The sequence below is a fragment of the Euprymna scolopes genome, chromosome 27 (assembly GCF_053919585.1).
Source record: "Euprymna scolopes isolate OS-2025 chromosome 27, ASM5391958v1, whole genome shotgun sequence".
NCBI classification, from domain to species: domain Eukaryota; kingdom Metazoa; phylum Mollusca; class Cephalopoda; order Sepiida; family Sepiolidae; genus Euprymna; species Euprymna scolopes.
The window spans coordinates 66,546,906-66,570,707 of NC_136508.1; the positions used below are offsets into that span (position 1 = coordinate 66,546,906).

The following is a 23,802-nucleotide window of genomic DNA, read 5'->3' on the forward strand; positions in this document are numbered from 1 at the left end:
AAACAAGTCTGTGGGGGAACCAGTTTAGTCGCCGGTGACCCGACCATGAGGCAGGTAGTACTGGGTTACATGGTACCAGTAGCATATAACATGACCTGACACACATACAAACATACATACATACACACATTTTCGCTTTTATATATATAGAAGACTAGCAGGGAGTACGTGGCATTGCTCGATGGAGGATATTGGCACAAGGACAAAATGATGTTAAGAATGGCTTCCACATGGTTAAAATTTTAAAATAGATAGAGAGAGAGGTGGGTAATTAGTTTTCCACGCTAACTATTAGGCCAAAGGGGAGAGTGAATTCAATGAGTTGGTAATTAACTTTTGCCCAGATGGAGGATATTGGCACAAGGACGAAATCAAAAAAAAAATTTTTTTAAAAGATAAAGAGAGAGGTGGAATTGAACTCAAAAACATAGGGTAATTAGTCTTTCTTGCTAACCATTAGGCCAAAAAGGACAGTGAATTCAATGAGTTGGTAATTAATTTAGGAATCATAGGATCCGCCACGCATGCGCAGAAATGAATGTTGCTTTTAAACCTGTATATATAGTTTATTGGCGGTAAAAATTTACAATTTAATGTTGAAAAAAAGAAAAAGAAAAAAATCACAAAGAAACTTAGGCATGAAACTCTCTTCCCACTTTCTGTTGTTTGCGTTCGAATAGTTTCACTTTATTATACGAAAAAGACAAACAAACACTCAGACGATGGCATGATGGGAATTTTTTTTTTTTTAACTCTGTCAAAAAAAGGAAAAGAAACTGTGTCCATTTGCAAATCTTGGATATTACAATCTCAGAAGTATAGGAAAACTTCTTGCAGAATTTAACTGACAGTGAAACCCCAATCAAAAAGCCTTTCACAGACATACACAAATGCTCACACCCAAAACATAAGAATAAGCGAAGTAAATATTTTTAAATATTAAAATGTTAAAACACACAAAAAAAACTAATGTAAGGCAAATGAACGATGTTAAATGTAAAAATCGGAAAAACAAAAAAAGAAAACGCGAATGTGATGGAAAAAGAAAACAGAAAAACGAACGTTAAAACTTCTTTAAAAAATCTGAAAAATAAAAACAAAAAAAAACCACGTGAAAAATGGCTTCCGGGTGTTTAGAGGTGTGTGTGCTCAGGCGGGGAGGGGGGTAATCAAAACATAAGAATAAGCGAAGTAAATATTTTTAAATATTAAATAATTTATATAAAAAAAATCGAAAAAAACACCAAAAAAAAACTAACATAAGGCAAACGAATAATGTTAAATGTAAAAATCGGAAAAACAAAAAACGCGAATGTGATAGAAAAACGAACGTTAAAACTTCTTTAAAAAAGCTGAAAAATAAAAACCAAAAAAACATAGAATGTGAAAAATTGCTTAAATAACCCTGCTTCAATATCAAAATTTTAAAAATCGAAATAAAGAAAGACATCTCACACCCAAAACGTTTCACAAGAAAGACATCTCACACCCAAAATGTTTAGATAATGAGACCGCACTCTAAGCAACTGAGCTAAGACGACGTTGCCAAACTCTGTCGCTTTTTTAAATATTTAAAGTAAATCAGGTTACGACGTTGTATGACGCATGTGCAGAAGCGAATTCGTCATGACATGAGAGGACGGTTTTTGCTGACCCCCCCTCCCTGTAGAAAAATGCTGATTTCAGGGTGAAAAAATTAATGTTTTTGGCCAATTTTTCGATATTTGTCGGGTGAAGGATGGGGCTTTCATATAAGCCCAAATTTGTGAATTTTTGTTCTGTCTGTCAAGTTTTTAGCAGATATACAAACGCACACACATGCATGCATACATACATACATACATACATTTTCGCTTTTATATATATATAGAAGATTATTTTTTAATGTTATAAAAGTTTTCCCCATTTATACAAAACTTACATAAATAATAACCTTTTAAAATTTATAAATGTCTACTTTTTACATCTAAAACAATTATCTCCCCTTGCTACATACATCTAATGTTAACTAAAAAAAAAAAAGGAAAATAATACAAATACAGAATGTTGTAGCAAAATCTGACACTAGATCAAAAAAAAAAAAATGAGATAGGCAATAAAAACAAACATTACCAAGAGACTACAGTCTATTTTGCACCAGATATATACTACATTATTTTTCAATGTAACTGCTGCTGGTTGAGACAACTATCTGGGCATGAAATGTGTCTCACAGGCTTTAATGGCCATGTTTTTGGCTATAGCTGCAAATACCTTCATAATGGCAATCTTCAGAGAGTCAACTGTATGTAGGACATCCTTGTTGGGATTAGCAATGATTACACCTAAGAAATAATCAAGGGAGTTATAATTGGATGAGGGGAGTGGTTACAAGTCCAGCAACTAGTGGTTAGGAACTGTTGAACGACTATTCCTGGGTCATCTTGTACTTGTCTGTAGACAGACGTAGCATGGTCTGTTGGTGATCTTGTCCATACAGGGTTTCACCATAATCCTTAGCAGGTGGTATTTTGTTTCCTATTTATGAAGTGTCAGGTTTTACTGTAATATTCTGTATAAGATTTTTTGTCTGTTGCTATACATATATATAAAACTATTTCCACAGTTAAACAACGTTGCAGCTCATATGGAAAATGAAAGTCAACAAAACAAAAGTCAAAGTCTTGAGTTTCACTCTCTCTTGGACTCATCAGTTGAACACATTTGAACTCGTTGTTTGACTGCGGAAATAATTATATCATCTCTCACATTCTGTACACTCTTTTATATATATGTGTGTGTATGTATAATCACTTAGATAATTGTAGTGTTCACATTTACTGACCTTATCAATAACTTTTTCTAATTCCTAATTTATTTATTTAAAAAATCTATTGTGTTCTATATATCTTTATTTGTTTTGTCTCTAACATATTTTTTATTTAAAAATTCTGGTGCTACCAGATCAGGTTGTCTGAGGATACAGGTTTCCTGACTTGAAATGCACTAAACATTGGGATTATTTTTTTTTAATCTGTCAAACTCAATCATGTTCTGCAAAAGCAAAAACAGTTTTTTTCTACAAAACAAATAAACCAAAGAACTGTGAATAAATATTTGAAGGTATAAAGAAACAAGGTCCTAAATGAATGCGTGTTTTCTATTTCGACCATCATCAATGGGCCTGAGCTGATTTTATCAGCATCTGACAAAGCCAAACTCTTTGCTAAGCACATTGCAGCAAACTTAACCCTATGCGATCAAGGTTTTCTATCTCCTGACTTTCCTCCTAAGACTGAAGATAATCTGAGTGACATCCATAAATCTGTTCGTAATATTGCCTCACTCATCGACACCTTGATGCAAGCAAAGCAACTAGTTTTTAATTTTTTACATGAGCATCACCACTTATCAAGGCCAAGAGGTCACTTGAGGATAAGGGTTAAAGAGTGTACAGTAGAAATTGGACAATATAGTACTCGTTAATAATGGAAATTTGGTAAATTTGTTAACTTATATGGAACGGTTCATCAAAAACTTGTTTACGTTAGACTTGAAGACAACCATATTCTGTAGTCAGCTGAAAACTAGTTGTGACAATATTCCAGTTGTTTAGCCGCCGTCCCTAAATATGCCATTTCTACCTCGTTTCTACCATATTAACTATTAATATGCTGTTGTCTCAGTGACTACTGTACACTCATTAACCCTTATTCTCAAGTGGCTTTCGGGCCTTGATAAGTGGTGACCCCCATTTAAATAAAAAAAAAAAAAATTTAAATAAACACAGATTCATCATTAAATAACTCTAAAAGGATCGATATTCTATAAAACAAAACAACCAAACCAAACACTATGAATAAATATTTGAAGATATAAAGGACTTGAAGTATACAAATTTTATCAAAATGATCATTAACTTGCCTGAAAAGGCTTGACATGCCATAAAACAACCAATCAATTTAAAAAAAAAAACATTCTGAAATTATTTAAATAAAACATTAACATTTATAAAATAAATTAGCAGGCTACCTGGTATTCCCCGGTTGTAAGATATGCTTAAATAAGATTTTAATTTATGCAGATTATGTATTTGAAAAAATCATTATAGAGACAATTCTCTATCGATTATTTTATTGAACCTAATATACAGTAAGGAGATCAAAACTAAAATATATACATGACTTGGGTACCATCAGCTAGAACCGAAACCAAAACATACAACTCTCCACCCTCATTCTTTAGCCTCTGAGTCACACCCATATATATATATATATATATATATATATATTTTTTTTTTTTTTTTTTTTTTTTCAAAACAATATATATGCTGCTCCCCATATGGGGGTACCAAATTGGTTAAAGGAAAAATTATTCCCAACTTGCATTTAGGTAAAAATGCACTTTCGTAAATAATTGAATTAATTCAAAACGTATCGCAAAAACAAGTAACATCTCTCTCTCTCTCTCTCTCTCTCTCTCTCTATATATATATATATATATATATATATATATACATACACTTTTATATATATACACTATTAGGAGATGAAATTGTCCAGTTGTTAAAGACAAGATTCAAACAAGGGTAGACGGTTATATTGGATAATTTACCTTTCACCAGACTATCCATTCATGTGAAATCACATTTTCTTCACTATATTCCCTCGGCTTCACTTTTTGTTATCAAGTAAGATCTTTGACTTACTTGTAGTTTCATCAAATACTTTTGGATGCAAAATCTGATCCCGCATTTTGCTAATTCCTACCCTCTGATGAGAAGGAAAGTATTTCTTTGAAACTCCGCGGATTAAGGACTATCTACTTATTAAGTGTTTCCTGTTCAGATTAAATATGATGTTTTTAAGTCTTTTTCAAAGTGTTTTTTAACATGTTTTTTAACATGTTTTATTAACTATTTGCTCTTATATATATATATATATATATATATATATATATATATAGGGTGACCCCAAAAAAACAGGAAATTCAATTGTTTTTCTGAGCATTTTACAGTCAACGGAGAAAAAAAGGCCAAAGACCCTAGTGTTTTGATGTGATGTTTTGAATATAATAAACTAGTTATGACCAAACAAAAACATTAAGAAATGGGGCCTAATTAAAGTTGGGACCCGTTTTTTTTTGGGGGGGGGGTCACCCTGTATACTAGCCTGGGTGCCCTGCGTTTCACTATATTGCTCTGTAATTACATTGAGCTTCTTAAATGAGGATTAGTATATATTATAAGGAAATAAAATATTTTTCATTTTAAACTACTATGAAGTTTTTTCGTTTTCTTACATAGAAGTCAACACTTATCAAGGCCCGGAGGCCACTCGAGGATAAGGGTTATAGAGTATACAGTATGAGAATCACAGTAATCGTTAGTAGTGGAGATTCAGTAAACTTAATTGGAATGGCTCATCAAGAACTTGTTTGCATTGGACTTGAAGCGGCCATATTGTAGTCAGCTGGAAAGCAGGTAAACGAAAGACAGTTCCTCAGGCATGCCGTTCTAAGAAAGAAACTTTGTTCATGGGATTTGCGTTTAGGTTTAGGCACAGATAAAGAGTAGGGGAAATTATTGATAGTGTTTTCAGCTAGATGAGTGTTTCTTGTGAAAGTTTGGTGAGGGTGGACCATAGATTGGAGGTCAGAGACAAGCACTTACCATGAAAATAATGATAAAGCAGAGACAGGCTTGCAACGTAAAAAAAAAATGGAGACGTGTAAAACACACCAGTTGGAATATTCATCGCCATGTTTACTGCATCACTACTTTTCACTAATTAGTACCTTTCTAAGCCAATAACTTCATTTTATGTAAGCTCTATTGTCACAGTTTGGTCACGTTGAAAATTGGATAAAATTTTTTGGAGGTAGATGTGAAAGAGTTGAGGTTGCCCGTTCAAGTCTGAGGGGCAGAGGTTAAGGTAAACATGGGAGGAAATGATAAGACCATTTGAGAAAAATAAATAGATACAGAGCTGACCGGTTTTACTTTATTATATAGAAAAAAAAAAGAGGGAAGATATATGGTAGTGTTTGATGTAATTAATTGAAATCGGGAATTTAAAAAATCGGAAGTTTTTGGGGTATCGAAATCAGAAAAATTTATGCCTATTTTCCAATGTTGAAAACGATTTTTTTTTTTATTGTTTTTATTTAACGCTTAATTTTCCACAGCTCGTATTAATGATGAAATGATAAATAATTATTGATTTTAAAGTACCTGTAAAGCTAAAATCTGTAGTTAACAAATTGTCCACATTTTTGTGCTAATGAGTCAGTATAGCTGAATTTTTTGTAGCAAAGTTTTTTGTTTGTTTGAAATATTAAAAAATAAACAGCTTTAAAAAATATTTTTAAACAAATGGACAAAAAAATGATTAATTGATGGAAAACCAAGCTTTTATCTCTACACCATCTACGCTTGAAATGAATGGCTCTTGTCTTGGGGAGGCTTTGTTTTGACAAGCTTCTGGGCTTGACCTTTATTCTCGACCTGAAATGGGACACGTATATCAAATCCATTGCCAAGGTCGCTAAAAAAAATGGTAGGATCTTTCTACCGCTCCAATAGATATCTCACTCTTGATGCAGTTCTCTACCTATATAAAAGCCAGGTATGACAAACGATGGAGTACTGTTGCCACATCTGGGCAGGAGCTGCTAGAAGTAACTTATCTTGCCTTGAAAGAGTTCAAAATAAACTTTGTAGGTTAGTGCGGGATGCCCTTTTCTCTTCCCTGCAACCTCTTTCCCACAGAAGAGACGTTGCAAACCTGTCTCTGCTTTATCATTATTTTCATGTCAAGTACTCTGCTGAGCTTCAATCTATCGTCCCCCCCCCCTCGCCAAACTTTCACGAAAAACACTCGTCTAACCAAAACCACTATCAATAATTTCCCACACTCTTTATCTGTGCCTAAACCTGAATGTAGATTCCATGAACAAAGCTTCTTTCTTAGAACTGCACGCCTGTAGAACTCTTTCGATTACCTGCTTTCCAGCTGACTACAATCTGTCTTCAAGTCCAATGTAAACAAGTTCTTGATGAACTGTCCCCCTAATAATCCAATTTACAAAATTCCCACTACTTATGTTTACTATGCTATAATCACATTGATTAATGTATACCCATTAACCCTTATCCTCGAGTAGCCTCCGGGCCTTGATAATTCCTGTGTAATAAAAAAGATGTATGTGTGTATGTGTAGATACTTAACAGGTAAACTCTTAAACTACTGGTCACATAACACTGAAATTAACAAGAAAAACAAATTATACACCAAGGATGGTTTATGACAAATAAAATCTTTTGTTTGGGCTGATGAATAAAACAGACATATATCATCATGTTGAAATGCGAAATTTTCTTTTCAACTAGCTGACATGATCACATAAAATTCATTCAAGTGCGTTAATATTTTGATTTCATTATCTTTGTCTCAATACCAATGTTGGTAGAGCACGTGGCTGGGACGCAAAATGTTTTGGTTTCAATTCTAGCTGATGGCACTGTTATTTATTTGTTTTTTTTTTTTAACTTTTGCTATCATATATTTGTATCAATAAATGCAAATATCTGCATGATTTTAAATATATTTAAACAGATTTTATGGCAAGCAGAATCAAAAGCGCTATCATATTAATATATAGATTCTTGCATCATATTTTGAAACGACTAAAAGATTAAATTAATCTAGAAAAGAGAATTAGTGATACTGGCGAGACCTTTATAAAATAAAACACACCTACTGCTCCTTTCTCATGAGGCATATAGATAAAAGAAGTCATTATGAATTAATGTTTCGTTTAATCAATAAGATAATTATGTATAAGGACGGAATATTCAAATATATCAAATAAAACCTGGCAATGCCGGGTACTTCAACTAGTGTATAAAAAAAGAGTGCAGAAAATAGTCAATAAAAAACACTAAGTGGAGGTAAGGATAAACACTGCTTGACTATAAAAAAGATTTTAGAATGCAAATCGATGCAATTATTTCCTTTGGGAATGACATGCAAATATATCTATAGCTTACTTGCCATATGTATATTTTTATGCTACTAAGCTCTACTCGTAAAGTAAGCATTGTTGAAAGTAAATACTGAGACCAACAAAAAAATTTTTTTTTTTTTTTAAATCCCTGAAACCTTATTTCATGGTAAACAACTGATGATCACTTAAAAAATAAATTATTACTGGTACTATAGTGAATTCCAGAGAGCAAGTTGATGCAGTGATTGCAGGTGATTGAATGACTTACTGACTAGATGGTTTTCGAACGAATGATAAAAAAATAATTTTTTTTTTTTTGTATAGTTTTAAAGATTAAAAACTTCCAAGACTTTATATATATATAGTTAATAAAACATGTTAAAAATCATTTTGAAAAGGAAACACTAAATAACTGGATAGTCCTTAATCCGCAGAGTTTCGAAGAAATACTTTCCTTCTCATCAGAGGGTAGGAATTAGCAAAATGCGAGATCGGATTTTGAATACAAAAATATTTGATGAAACTGCAAGTAAGTCAAAGATCATACTTGATAAAAACAAAAGTGAAGCAGAGGGAATATAGTGAAGAAAAAGGTGATTTCACGTGAATGGATAATCTGGTGAAAGGTAACATATCCAATGACGGTAAAATCCAAAAATGTAAATCCAAGAAAGTTAGTTAAATTTCCATTTGCACAAGTAAAATCCAAGGAAATCGTGTAATTGGAAGATGGTCCAAAATAATCCAAAAGGCCGAAATCCGTGGAATAATTCACAAATAGGTACAAGGAAAAATGGGGAAGAGTTCCAATAATATTGTTAAAAGAAAAATAAGATATGTGTTAAACTCGGCTGCTGAGACAAAGTATAATTAAGAAAATTGAGTGAAGAAGAAGAGGAAAAAAAAGGTTGAATGGTGATTGAATTAAGTATAAAACAGAAAAGCAAATGTCAAAATGACCCAGACAAGATGACGTTAAATATAGGGCAGAAAAAGAGGTCAATTGAAATGTACAGGTTATTACTTAAGAAAATATCAGCAGGAGTTATTAAAAGACACTAAATGGAAAAAAAAAAATATTTTAAGGAAAGAGGATGGCCGGTATCTGCAAATTCCAGATAAAGCAAGTAAGTATGTAAGTAAATGCGTATAGTAAAATATACATATAGGATGTGAATGTGTAGGTAGATTGATATATAGGAATATTTAAACACTAAAACGGAAATTGCAGATAAAGATAAGGGGGCGAGTCAACACTCAGACGACACGTATGGTACGAGTGAAGCCCCGCATGGAAGAGAACATGACCAAGAACTGCATATACTCCATCCCATGCAGTTGCAGAAAGGTTTACAAGGGTGAAACATGCCGTCCCCTTAAAGTAAGGGTAGAAGAACACCGAAAAGCGGTAACTAAAGGGGAGACGGAAAAATATGGTATAGCCAACCATGTCTGGATGGAGAGGGGGGGACCATCGCTCCCTATGGGATGAAGTAAAAATAATAAACAGAGAGACCCACTGGAAAGTGAGAAAACTTAAAGAAACAGCTCACATGCTCGGACATAACAACCTACTGAGCAAACCAAGCATAGAGCTGAATGCAATTTTGACACCTCTGATAGAGAGAGAAAATCTTGAATGACAACATAGGTTCAACATTAACAAAATCCAATTAAGAATTGTCCTAGTGACATATGGCCGAGTGGTTCTAGACGTTGTATCAAAGTTTACAGTTACGCAAAGGTGCTGAGTTTAATCCTGAACGAAGGCAGTGAAAAGTAACATTCAAAACAGAGAATCATCATCTCAAAAATACAGACAATTATAATTACCTTATCTCACTGTTTGCTATTTCATTTCGATATAGTTTTTTTTTTTTTCTAACAAAAAAACTCCATGAATCAATTTTTTTCTACGTGCTTCCTTGTTTTTTGCATAAACAGTAAATAATTCACGTGGATTACTGTTGCGTCACTTTTCCTATTTACCACAAACAAAAAACCATAGAATTCTTTCTTTTGTTCGATTCTTACATTAGCAATTTGCCCATTTACTGCTTAGGACAACCCCTGTTCCTTTTGGCTGTTCTTTGGATCTAAAGTCGTTCTTGGTAAGTACCGGTGGCGTTACAGTTTTTCCGTTTAAAAGGCCCCGCCACAGATCACACTTAGGTCGGCGTACCCGCAATGCCGATTCAATTCGACAATTAGTTGACAGTCAAAATCCTGAACAAGGAGCATCGGCAAACGAGCAGAGCAGACAACGGATGATTTTGATACGTGCCAATGAAGCAGCAGATGACGTGCTTCCAGACTTGAGGCAGCAAGATTACTGGTACAACAATCTCGTAATACAGATCTGCTTTGATCTCGACGGAATGAACATGAGAGACTGCGACATGCGGAAAGACATCAACAAGAAACTGCAGCTCAGCGTCAAACTCGACTCCATGCTCAACCAACTCAGGATTGGGATCGGCTTGCATTCCACTACGACCCTGATGATGATTACAGTTTGAGTCACCAGGTTCAAATCGGCACAATGACTGAAGTGTGTCCCTACTGCAAGGCTCTGAAATTTAAGGGGGAAACTAAAGGATTTTGCTGTGCCAATGGAAAAATTAAACTACCTCAACTTGAAGAACCACCAGAACCATTAAAATCTTTGCTTGCTGGATATACTGCTGAATCAAAAAATTTTCTATCGAACATCAGGAAATACAACTCATGCTTCCAAATGACATCGTTTGGTGCAGAAATCATTACAGCACAATTCATGCCAACTTTTAAAGTTAAGGGACAGATTTACCTTAAAGTTGGATCTCTGCTTCCTTGCCCAGACGGTCTTCATAGATTCCTACAACTATATTTTATTGGTGATAACAATGATGAACTGAATGCACGCTGTGGAATTTCAACTGGCACAAGAAGGTCCATGTTTCTGAACTGCAAGACATGCTTCATAATAAAAATAATTTGGTGCGTTTATTCAAAACTGCAATTGAAATGATGCCATCTGATACACACAAGATTGTTATTCGTGCTAACAAAGCTCCTGCTGGAGAACATATGCAAAGATTCAACTATAGATGAGGTGGCAATTGTTATAGTTGGAGATCAATTTCAAGCGAGGGATATTGTCCTTCATAGGAGAAATGATCAATTGACAAACATTGCAGAAACTCATCGATGCTATGATGCTCTGCAATATCCAATCATTTTCTGGGATGGTGCTGATAGATATCATTTCAATGTTAACATGATAAATCCAGTTACTGGTGAGGAAACAAAAAATGCAGCACAATGAACTATTATTCATACGGATTAATGATTCGGGAAAATGAAATCACATTCTGAAATGCTGTCGATTGTTCCCCTAATACATTGTAGACATGTACGCAAAAATTGAATCTGAACGTTTTCTATTCATACGTTTGAATCAGTTCAAACTTCACTCTGAAGAATATGTTCATTTGCGAAATGCAGTTCTAATTGATGGTAATACTACAAACGTTGGAAGACTAACAATTTTGCCGTCTTCATATATAGGTAGTCCACGTCATATGCATGAGTACACTCAGGATGCTTTTTCATATGTTCGTCAGTATGGCCGTCCTGACCTGTTCATTACATTCACATGCAACCCTGCCTGGGATGATATATAGCAACTATTACTTCCTGGACAATCATCAATGGATAGGCATGATATTACAGCACGTGTTTTCAGACAAAAGCTGAAATTGCTAATAGATTTCATTGTTAAGCATAAAGTCTTTGGGTCTGTGTGCTGCTGGATGTATTCAGTGGAGTGGCAAAAGAGAGGATTACCACACTCACACATACTAATCTGGCTCTATAACAAAATCAGTCCAAATCAAATCGACAATGTAATATGTGCTGAAATACCTGATGCTGACATTGATAAAGACTTGTATGAAGTTGTGATAAATCATATGATACATGGACCTTGTGGTATATTAAATCCAAATTCACCATGCATGAAAGATGGAAAATGCTCTAAGTGATATCCTCGGGCATTACTATCAGACACAGTTACAGGAAATGATGGATATCCTTTATACAGGAGAAGATCTACAGATAATGGTGGTAAATTAGCAATCATACAACTGCGCAATGGTGATATTGAAGTCGATAACCGGTGGGTTGTTCCATATTCACCTTTGCTATCAAAAGCCTACAAATCGCACATTAATGTGGAATATTGTAACTCAGTTAAGTCCATCAAATACATTTGCAAGTATGTGAATAAAGGCAACGATATGGCAGTTTTTGGTTTGAAAACTCAAGGCAACGATAGGAATGCAAACATAAATATCGATGAAATTGCACAGTTTCAAACTGGAAGATATATAAGCAGTAATGAAGCTGTATGGCGAATTCTTTCATTTCCCATACATGAACGAAGTCCAGCTATTGTTCACTTATCAGTACATTTAGAAAATGGACGTGTTTATTTTACAGCTTCAAATGTGCAACAGATAGCTCTTAATCCCCCGGCGACAACATTAACATTTTTTTTCACGTTATGTCAAAATGACGCCTTTGCATCAACACTGCTCTATTCGGAAGTGCCCATGTATTACACATGGAATAGGAGTAGGAAATTATTTGAACGACGCAAATGAGGAGATAGAGTAGACGGGCACCCTGGAATTTACAAAGAAAACACAATAGGCCGAGGTTATACTATTCATCCCAAACAAGATGAATGTTTTTTCCTTTGCATGCTGTTGGTAAATGTCCCTGGTCCAACATCTTTCCAGCACTTAAAAATTGTCAATGGTGTTACACATGCCACTTTTCGCAGTGCATGTCAAGCACTGAATTTATTGGATAATGACGGACACTGGGATGAATGCATTCATGATGCATGTTACACATCGCATCCAATTCAAATTCGTGCATTGTTTACCATCATATTGACAACTTGCTCCCCTTCATCTCCATTAGAGTTATGGGAGAAATATAAATCACACATGGCCGAAGACATTTTGCATCAAAAACGCAATGAAACTGCAAATACCTACCTGGATTTTACATCAGAAATTTATAATGAGGCATTGATACGGATTGAAAATTTGTGCTTAGAAATTGCAAACAAAGTTCTCAGTTAATTGGGATTGACGTCACCGAATCGATCTGCTGCAACTTTCTTTGATGTAGAATTGCGTTGGGAACAAACTTACAACACAGATGATCTTTTGTTGTACATTCATTTAAATATTACAAAACTAACTATTGAGCAAAAACACATTTACAACGAAGTAATAGAAACAGTCAATAATGGGGTGGGAGAAATTTTCTTCTTAGATGCGCCAGGAGGAACTGGTAAAACCTTAATTAAATTAATTTTGGCAACTATTCGATCACATTCTGACATAGCCTCAGCTCTTGCATCATCTAGAATAGCTGCAACATTACTGCCAGATGGAAGAACCGCTCATTCAGCTTTGAAACTACCATTGAATATGCAATTTATGGAAACTCCATTGTGCAACATTTCCAAAACATCGAGTATGGGAAAGTTATTGCAGAAATGTAAACTTATTGTTTGGGATGAATGCACAATGGTACACAAAAATTCACTGGAGGCTCTGGATCGATCAATGCAAGACTTGTGTGGTAATGACCGACTCTTTGGGAATGCAGTATTATTGCTAGCTGGAGATTTCAGGCAAACACTACCTATAATTCCTCGATCAACATCAGCAGATGAAATAAATGCTTGCCTAAAATATTCCACTTTTTGGTAACATGTGAGAACATTCCATTTGACTAGAAATATTCATGTCCAGCAGCAAAACGATCACTCAGCAGAGTTATTTTCAAATCAATTACTGCAAATTGGGAATGGAAAACTGCCAGCTAATCTGACCACACGGCAAATTACACTGCCATAAAGCTTCTGTAATAAAGTGACAACAAAAGACGACTTGATTAAAAAGGTTTTTGCGGACATCCAATTTAACTATAAGGCTCCCAGTTGGCTGAGTGAACGAGCCATTCTTGCACCCAAGAACAAATATGTTCATGAACTCAACAGTACTATTCAGTTGAACATTACTGGTGAGTTAGTCACATACAACTCTGTCGACACTGTTCTTGAAGAAGATGAAGTAGTCAACTATCCAACAGAATTTTTGAATTCGCTAGATTTGCCTAATGTACTGCAATTAAAAACTGGCGTGCCAATCATCCTGTTGCGAAATATTAATCAGCCCAAGCTTTGTAATGGCACACGTCTTTCTGTAAAAAAATTAATGACTAAGCTAACAGAAGCCACAATTTTAACGGCGCCTTTCAAAGGTGAGGATGTCCTGATTCCATGCATTTCTATGATTCCTACAGACATGCCATTTCAATTCAAGAAATTGCAATTCCCAATTAGACTGGCATTTGCTATCACGATTAACAAAGCACAGGGACAATCTTTAGAATTGTGTGGCTTATATTTACATACTGATTGCTTCTCACATGAGCAATTATATGTTGCATGTTCTAGAGTCGGCAAACCAGGCAATCTTTTCATTTGCACTGAATCAGGAACCACTAGGAATATTGTGTATCCACAAGTATTGGAAAATTAAACATCAGACACATGCATTTTTTTTGTCAATGTACGCCACAGCAACGCGTAGCAGGGTACAGCTAGTGTGTGTGTGTGTATATATATATATATATATATATATATACACACACACACACACAGTGTCCCAATAAAATGTATACACTCTTTAAATGACCATAAAACCAACATTTATTATAAAAAAAAAGTTTCATACATCAAAACACTGAACAAATATAGAAACCAGCTAATTATCAAACGTGTTCAAATTATTGGCCATTGTAGTCCATGAACAGCTGACAACGCCTACTGATTGAATTGAAAACATTCATATCAGTTCAATTGGTATGTTGACTCATCTTCTTTCAATGGTTGCTTTCAACTCATTCATTGTAGTTAGTTTTGTGGTGTGAATCCTGTGTTGAACATGCCCCAAAAAAGAGAAAAATCCATGGAGGTCAAATCTGGTGAGCATGGACAATACTCAATACTTCCTCTTCATCTTAACTATCTGTTTCGAAGGTGACTATCAAAATATGCTCTTATGTCATAATGATAGTGGGGAGGTGCTCCATTCTGCTGGAAGTGCCATTCTTTATTCCTAAACATTTCTTGAGAACATGGTAAAGCGTATTCATGTAGCAAGTCGAGATAATTCAAAGAGTGTATACATTTTATTGGGACACCTTGTATTATATAGTCTTGGAATTTTTTAACCTTTAAAACTATACAAAAAAAGTTTTTTTTTGTTTTTTCATTCGTTAGAAAACTATTTAGTCAGTAAGTCATTCAATCACCTGCAATCACTGTGTCAACTTGCTCAATCGAATTCACTATAGTACCAGTAATAATTTATTTTTAAGGGATCATCAGTTGTTTACCATGAAACACTGTTTTGGGGATTTAAAAACAAATATATAAGTAATTATGGCCTCTATTCAGTCTTGAGAAACAATGGATAACCCCTGTAAGAGTAGCTGCATGTATCTTGTGGAGTAAGGAGTGCACAATCTCGAATCATGCATCCCCTGAATTGTCACTGTTTGAATCTAGTGGCAATAAGAAGTTCAGAATAATTAGAAACAATGCCGAGATAAGTAAAGAGCACATACAGTGGTATTTTCTAATGGTCATCCATTTAGTACTAACTAGGCTTGGCATCATTTAACTGTGGTGATCTAACAGGAACTTGTGTCTCAACATGATTATGCGATAATCATGTAATATTGATGCCTCCATTCAGTCTCAAGGGACTGTGGACATCACTGCAAGAGTAGTTGCACGTGTAATTGTGAGGCAAGGGTTGCGCAATCATCAACCTCTCCTGAATCAGCACTGCTAGTGGCAAGGAGAGGCCCAAGACTTATTGGAAGCAATGCAGAGGTAAGCGTAGAGCACATACAGCACCTGAAATTCCCAAATGGTCACCCATTTTGATACTAACCAGGCTCGGCATTGCTTAACTTTGGTGATCTGATGAGAACCGATGTGTCAATGTGATTATGTTGTATATTTATTATAAATTGTAAGTTCATATATTTTACTTGTGATACAAAGATGACCATTTTTTTTTTATTCATTTTTTTAATTTTTTGTTCCACAAGTAGAACAATGTATTGTATAAATTGATATAAAATAAAATGTCAATGTTTCTTGTATTTGTTTATTTCCTTATTTATTTATTTATTATTTTTTTATTTTTTTTTTTTTTAGAATAATCTTTTGGACGTTGTGGCTGCAATCAAATTATCAAAACAGACTGTAAAGCGGATCCGTATCAACTTCTTTGCTGCATCAATTTATAATTTAATCGGTATTCCAATTGCTGCTGGTAAGTGATTCATCTGCAATTATTCTTGCTCTAAATGGTTGGGTATATGTTACGTTTTCATTGATGAACAATCTAAGACACCAAACAATATTTACATGCTGATCTTTTATTTCTCTGCATTGTTGCTGTTTCGTTAGTCTTGACCGTCTCATCTGTTAAACTAAGACAATTAAACTTCTCATGCACGAATGACACAAGGAAGATGTTTGCTGATTTTTTTCAAGGTTTTATGACAGATAATGAACTTAAGGAGAAAGACTAAACTAAAATTATTTCTTAACTTAGATTTTTGACTTAAGATTGCTAAATTTTTACAACTACATGGGTCAAAAAAGAATTTTTACAACTACGTGAGTCAAAAAAAAATTTTACAACTACATGGGTCAAAAAAAAATTTTTACAACTACGTGGGTCAAAAAAAAAAATTTTTACAACTACATGGGTCAAAAAAAAAATTTTACAACTACGCGAGTCAAAAAAAAAATTTTACAACTACGTGGGTCAAAAAAAAAAAAAAATTTTATAACTACATGGGTCAAAAAAAATTTTTACAACTACGTGAGTCAAAAAAAATTTTTACAACTACATGGGTCAAAAAAAAATTTTTACAACTACGTGAGTCAAAAAAAAAATTTTACAACTACATGGGTCAAAAAAAATTTTTTACAACTACGTGGGTCAAAGAAAAAAATTTTTATAACTACGTGGGGCAAAAAAAAAAATTTATAACTACGTGGGTCAAAAAAAAAGTTTTACAACTACGTGGGTCAAAAAAAAAAAAATTTTTTTACAACTACGTGGGTCAAAAAAAAAAATTTTTTTACAACTACGTGGGTCAAAAAAAAAAATTTTTTTACAACTACGTGGGTCAAAAAAAAAATTTTTTTTACAACTACGTGGGTCAAAAAAAAAATATTTTTACAACTACGTGGGTCAAAAAAAAAATATTTTTACAACTACGTGGGTCAAAAAAAAAATATTTTTACAACTACGTGGGTCAAAAAAAAAATTTTTTTACAACTACGTGGGTCAAAAAAAAAATTTTTTTTACAACTATGTGGGTCAAAAAAAAAATTTATAACTACATGGGTCCAAAAAAAAATTTTTTTACAACTACATGAGTCAAAAAAAAAAAAATGTTTACAACTACGTGGGTCAAAAATAAAATGACCTGAACATGTTTTATACTGTTTTGATCATTAGGGCTATGACAACAGCATATTCTTTTCATTGTTTTGACTCTCGAGTATATATTCGTTAATATCTTATATGTTTTTATATAGACTGATGTGGTTCTCAGTTGATTGATTGTGTGTAACTGTGTCGGATATATACTTGAGTCAAAAGAATGAAAAGAATATTCTGTTGCCGCAGCCCTATCATTAACTTTGCTTTTCAAAAAATTTCATTCTTTGAATTGTTTTCTGAATAAAAAGAAAAACCACCACGCTATTTTCATACATTTCCATTAAAAAAAAAAAAAGTTTCCTGAATATTTTAAAGTTTTCAATAAGAGCTCTACAGGCCAGATTAAATACTTTGACGGGCCGGGTCTGGCCTGCGGATCGTAGTTTGAAGACCCCTTATTTAAATGAATACGTAGACCAAGTATTCCAAATAGTTAAATAGAAATGGGAGGGAAAGAAACAAGTGAGACAGAAGGAACGAAAGATTAATGTATTTGTCACAAAAACGAATTTCTAGTTTTTCTGTCAAAAATTACAGAGAAATTGTGAACTCGTTTTTTTTATTCATTTTGAACGTGCCACTGTCTAATCAAAGAACCAATTTTCATTTGTTTTCAGTAAAATAAAAGAAAGTTAAACTCTATTATACAAATGTTGTATCAAAAGAAATGTCTCCTATTTTTTTAATTCAAAAAGTTAAAGAGATACGTAAACGAAAGTGGTATAAATAAAACGAGCGATTCAGAATTTTTTTTTCTACACAGTCACAACCATTCAAAATGCACTTGTGCTAGCGATGAACGAGAGCCCTGATGCCTTAGTCGTAAAAGTCAGCGCCTGCCAAAGCGGTCCATTTTTTCACAGCTGCAATAACGACCGTTGTAGAGGTGGAGGTGCCATATGCTGAATTTTTAGAACTATGCTGGCCAAAATAACAAAAAAAACCAAAAAACTTAACGTGTTCTATACTGTTTTCCACATTAACTTTGCTTTTTATGGAAACCGGTTTTCCAAAAACCTCATTGTTTTTATCTTTTTTTCTGAACAAAAAGAAAAACCACAACACTATTTTCACACATTTTCCTTTTGTAAATTTTTCCTGAATATTTTTATGTTTTCCATAAAAGCACCGCAGGCCAGATCTGGCCCGCAGGCCGTAGTTTGGAACCCCCTGACCTAGATCTGTAAAACAGAATCATTGAAAGAAGGGTAATGTAAAGTTGAGGCAGGGGGCAACAGGTAAAACAGTGCACAAAACAATCGAATGATGACAAGTTTTTGAGCTGAGAGAAATAGCAGTTTATAAATCAGGCTCACTGTGGAAGCTGTGCAGATGAGACATCATCAATAATGTAGAAAACTCTCTAATCGAAAGCGAATGTTACTTGGCCTTTTGGTCAAGATCAAAGTAAGTAGGACGTCCCCCAATATGAAAGGGTGAATGCGGTATTATGGTGAAAGAAGATACTAGCTGGGAGAAACTTTTGACTTTGTTTAGTTCTGGAGTGACAAGGATGACCAATGACCCCCACAATCCCCCCTTTTGAGTTGGCCATGTGCCTAAGTTTTTTGTTCATCGTTGATTTTGACTGTATTTTTTAACATGAATAAAAGATTTAATATCTCAAAGTGTAGTATCTGTGTTCTTCAGATGCTGCACTTCCATTTCTTGTTCTCTTTCGGTGAAGGAGCAGTCCTTCACGACTGAGACATTTTTTTTTATTTTTGTACCTTTTCTCCACGTTAAAAAACGACCCTGGTGTCTAACTCTGTCCCGTGGGGAGGCATTGTAAATAGGTACTTCAATGCACATCACTCATCGCAGGAAGTCAGAAAGTTAATTTAGGGAGTAAATAAGTAGTTAAGAGAACATTAGCCCCTCTCTTTTGAACGAATTTTCTCCAAATAAAACGTTGAAGAAAACTCTCACCAAACATCTCTTTGTGTCCTCTTTCTTTTTAGAAAGAAGCTTATTTCTATATCAAGAACAGTCTTGCCTGCAAAAACTGTAGGGTGGCTTCAGGCGGTTAGCAATAAACTAGCACCTTCTTTTGTTTGTTTTTGAAGTTTAACGGCTTTAACATTTTTATCATTTTATTTTATTTTCATGGAAATTTCTCCAGACAAGACATGACATAATCTGACCTAGAAAACAGCAATTATTCCCTCTTTGTCAGAAACATTGCTCCTGGAATATGAGCACTAGAGGACTAAATAAGGGATTCACTCAAAACTTTTCAAATATATCATGTAGATTGGTTTTTATTAATGCAGCGTGGAAGGATATTGATTTCCAAACAAAATGGTGGTATTTTGATGACTTGTGCCACACTTTCCTTCCCAATTGGTTCTTCAACACTACACCAGTACCTAGCTCTGCTCATACTTTTTTTATTCTTACAGGGAAGTCACCACTTATCAAAGCCCAAAAACCACTCGAGGATAAAGGTTACTAATTGCACGGTAGTCACTGCGACAACAGAATTTTAATAGTGGTGAAAATAGGTTAGAAATGGATTATTTAGTAGAGGAAGCAGCTAAACAAGAACTTGTTTACATTGAACTTGAAGACAACAATATTGTAGTCAGCTGGAAATCAGGCCAGTGAAACAGGGTTCCACAGGCGGGTAATTCTAGGAAAGATAATTTGTTCATGGAATTTGTGTTTAGATTTAGGCACAGATAGAGAGTGGCTAGATGTGTGGTTTTTGTGAAAATTTGGCAAGGGTGGGGGTGGGTGGGGGCATAGATTAAAGCTCAAATGAGCACTTGCGATGAAAGTAATGATAGAGCAGATACAGACATGTAACATTTCTTCTGTGAGAAAGAGATTGCAGGAAAGAGAAAAGGGCATCACTTACTAGGTTTTGAAGCAAGTTTGGAACTTTGTCACGGCAGAATAGGGTATGCTGAGCAGCTCCTGTCCAGATATGGCAACAATACTCCATTTTAGAGCATTTAGATTTAGGCACAGATAGAGTGTGTGGAAAACTGTTGACGATTGTTGTAGGTAGACGAGTGTTTTTGTGAAAGGTTGGCAAGGGAAGACCCTAGATTAAAGCTCAGGCGAGATAATTCATACCCATTATTAATTATCACTTTCGCTTGAACGGAAGATGGAGGAGAGAATTAGATTCTCTCAATAAAACATACTTGACGAACCTCTGTTGACCGATGTCGTGGATTTTAGTTTTGCTTTTATGAAAAACTAGCGTGGGTGCCTGGCGTTGCCCGGGTGTTTGAAGGTGTGTGTTGATCAAAAAAAAAAAGTGGTAGTAGGCAGGCAGGCTTGAACCCATACCGCGAAGGAGGAAAAGAATGTGAAAAAAAAAAAAAAAATCTTTGCCATTGCATCCATTGCCAAACCGGAAGTGATGAAGGTTTAAATTAGGGCTGGTCAGTCGAAAAGAGGGGACGACTTTCAAAAATATTGGCAAAAAAAGCAACCCCTCTCTGTAAAAAAGGTTGAGGGTGAAGGAATTAATGTTTTTAGCCAATTTTTCGATATTTGTCGTCTGAAGGGTCAAGCTTCAAGATAATACTGATCTCATGAAAATCCGTCGCCTCTGTCGAAAGTTTTAGCCAGACATACAAACATACATACATACATTTAAACAGACAGGTGAGATTTATATTATAGATGTATCTCCCTCCATGTTTAAAGAACTGTTCATTGCAGTCTTTCTTCAGTTTTATTATAAATGTAAACTCCCCACGTGATTGGGTTGTTGTCGTTGCTGTGTACCTCTGTCATATTATAAATGTCGTTGAGTCCCCATTCTATGCAACAGATGTAGCTAGACAAGTGTCTTTTTGTGAAAGTTTGGCAAGGGGAGACCATAGATTGATGCTCAGATGGGATAATTCATACCTGTTATTAATTATCACTTTGCTAATTCTTCAAATTCTGCTTCAAGGGGAGATGGCGGAGGGGAGAATTAGATTCTCTCAATAAAACATACTTGACGAACCTCTGTTGACCGATGTTGTGGATTTTAGTTTTGCTTTTATGAAAAACTAGCAAGGGGTCCCCGGCGTTGCCCGGGTGTTTGGAGGTGTGTGGGGGAGGGGGGTTTAAAAAAAAAAAAGTAAGTATGAGGATCGAACCCGAACCGTTGAGGCAAAGTTGTAAATTAAAGTGTGAAAAAAAAAACGTGCGATGTTAACCATTGCCCCACCACGAGATGCTAACGGAAACACGTTTGAATTTATTTAATTACTTGGATTTAGCAGGTGCCCGTTTTAATGAGTTAATGAGGTCAAGTTTGACTGCGGGATAGTATTCATTTACTGCTGAACGCTTCTCCCCCCTCCCCCAAGATGTTATAGGAAAAAGACTAACCCACATGTGGTGAACGACAAATAGTGAATATTTATTTTCCCGAAATCGAGCAAATTAAATAGACAGGCGAGCTTCGTTGTTAACTGTGAGATATTACGATTTATATGTGATATAAAAGGTTTTAAAAAGTTGTGAAACGAGCGACCGCTTCTCTGAAAAAAGCCTTTTGTTGACATACAGAAAAAGCTAACACGCATGCATACATACATACATTTTCGCTTTTATATATATAGATGTTGTTTCTGAAATATTGATTTTGTATTTCTTGTTTGTTTCAGGTGTTTTCATGCCTTTTGGCGTTTCTTTACGACCATGGATGGCTTCAGCAGCCATGGCCCTTTCCTCAGTTACTGTTGTCTCATCTTCACTCTTACTCAAGATGTAAGCATTACCTAATATTTGAATACGTTTTATATAGTTCTCTCCCTCCCTTCTCCATCTCTTTCTACTCACTTTTAAGATAAATCTCGTCCTTTCTTAGATATTCTTCATGCACACTAGCATTTTTATCATGGCCCGGAGGTCACTTGAGGATAAGGGTTAATGGGTATACATTAGTCAATGATGTGATTATAGCGTACTAGTGGAATTTTTGTAAGTTGGATAACTTAGGGGGGCAGTTCATCAAGAACTTGTTTATGTTGGTCTTGACAATCAGATTGTAGTCAGCTGGAAAGCAGGCCAACAGAAGAGAGTTCCATAGGCATGCAGTTCTAAGAAAACTACTGACACCTGAAAGTATCCTGTATCTCTATAAGGCCACCATTCGCCCATGTATGGAGTATTGTTGTCACATTTGGGCTGGTGCATCTGCTACTAGTCTCTTGCTCCTAGACAAGGTTCAAAAAAGAGTCTACAAGTATTTTAATGGTGAATGCTCTGACGAACTGCAGACACTTGTGGCCCCACGACGTAGACACCCTTGACAAACCCGACAGGCAGCTAAATCCCACCCCCACACAGTAGAGATCCCTAGATGTAAAAGATCTTTCTACTCCAGTAGTTTCTTCCCCAGAACCGCTAGACTCTGGAATTCCATTCCAAGTTCCTGCTTCCCCAACTGTACTGACATGCAGAAGTTCAAGTGTAACGTGAACCGACATCTTGCTGCCCAAATCCCAACATAGTGCCCCAGTAGTTGCTGCCCCTGATAGTAACCCCCTACACCAAAGTGGCAATGCGCCTTGTTTGGGGGGGGGGGGATGTAATGTAATTAAAAAAAAAAAAAAGCTTTGTGCATGGAATTTAGATTTAGATTTAGGCACAGATAAAGAGGATGAGAAACTATTGATAGTGGTTTTGGCTAGATGAGTGTTTTTCGTGAAAGTTTGGGCGGGGGACCATAGATTGAAACTCAGACGAGCACCTGCCATGGAAATAACGCTAAAGCAGTTTTCTTCGGTTTTAGGTTTTCTATATGTTCCTTCTCTCACATACCTAGCTGCCTTGCCTTTTCCTCCTTCGTTTTTACTTACTACTTTTCCCATTCCTCTTTTTAGTCTTACCTTACCCACCTTTACTGCCTCCTTCCTCTTCCCTTGGCCCTGTCGGTGGGGCATTAGAATACGCCGACTGCCCCCCTGCAGAGGGTAAAAGTCCCTCAATCCTGGATATGACCTTAAACTATATCCAGTGGTGAGGCCCCAGCTTGTGGGCTTTGGGGAGTGTGGAGCCACCCTTTAATTACCATTGCTCCCAGGTCCACTCTGACTCGGAGTAGTAGTACCTGTTAGAGTCTCAACTATGGGTTGAATAGAAACCGATGTGAAAACAACAAATATATTCTATTTAAAAAAATTTTTCTTCAAAATCTTTGGATTCGGCATTAAATAACCCGGAAAGGGTTGATATGCTGTAAAACAACCAACCA

General features: G+C 35.3%; 1 protein-coding gene and 1 pseudogene across 4 annotated transcripts in view; one reads left to right on the forward strand and one right to left on the reverse strand.

Moving 5' to 3' along the window:
* The window catches only part of LOC145248886 (copper-transporting ATPase 1-like), a 379,604-nt gene that overhangs the window by 352,391 nt on the left and 3,411 nt on the right, over window positions 1–23,802 (forward strand). For all 4 annotated transcript variants that reach the window (XM_080110651.1, XM_080110653.1, XM_080110652.1 and 1 more), the window contains 2 exons: window positions 16,286–16,403; window positions 22,211–22,313. In XM_080110651.1, the coding sequence (XP_079966777.1) occupies window positions 16,286–16,403; window positions 22,211–22,313 (221 nt within the window). The remainder of the gene's footprint in view (window positions 1–16,285; window positions 16,404–22,210; window positions 22,314–23,802) is intronic.
* Window positions 15,968–16,085, reverse strand: LOC145249277 (5S ribosomal RNA; annotated as a pseudogene).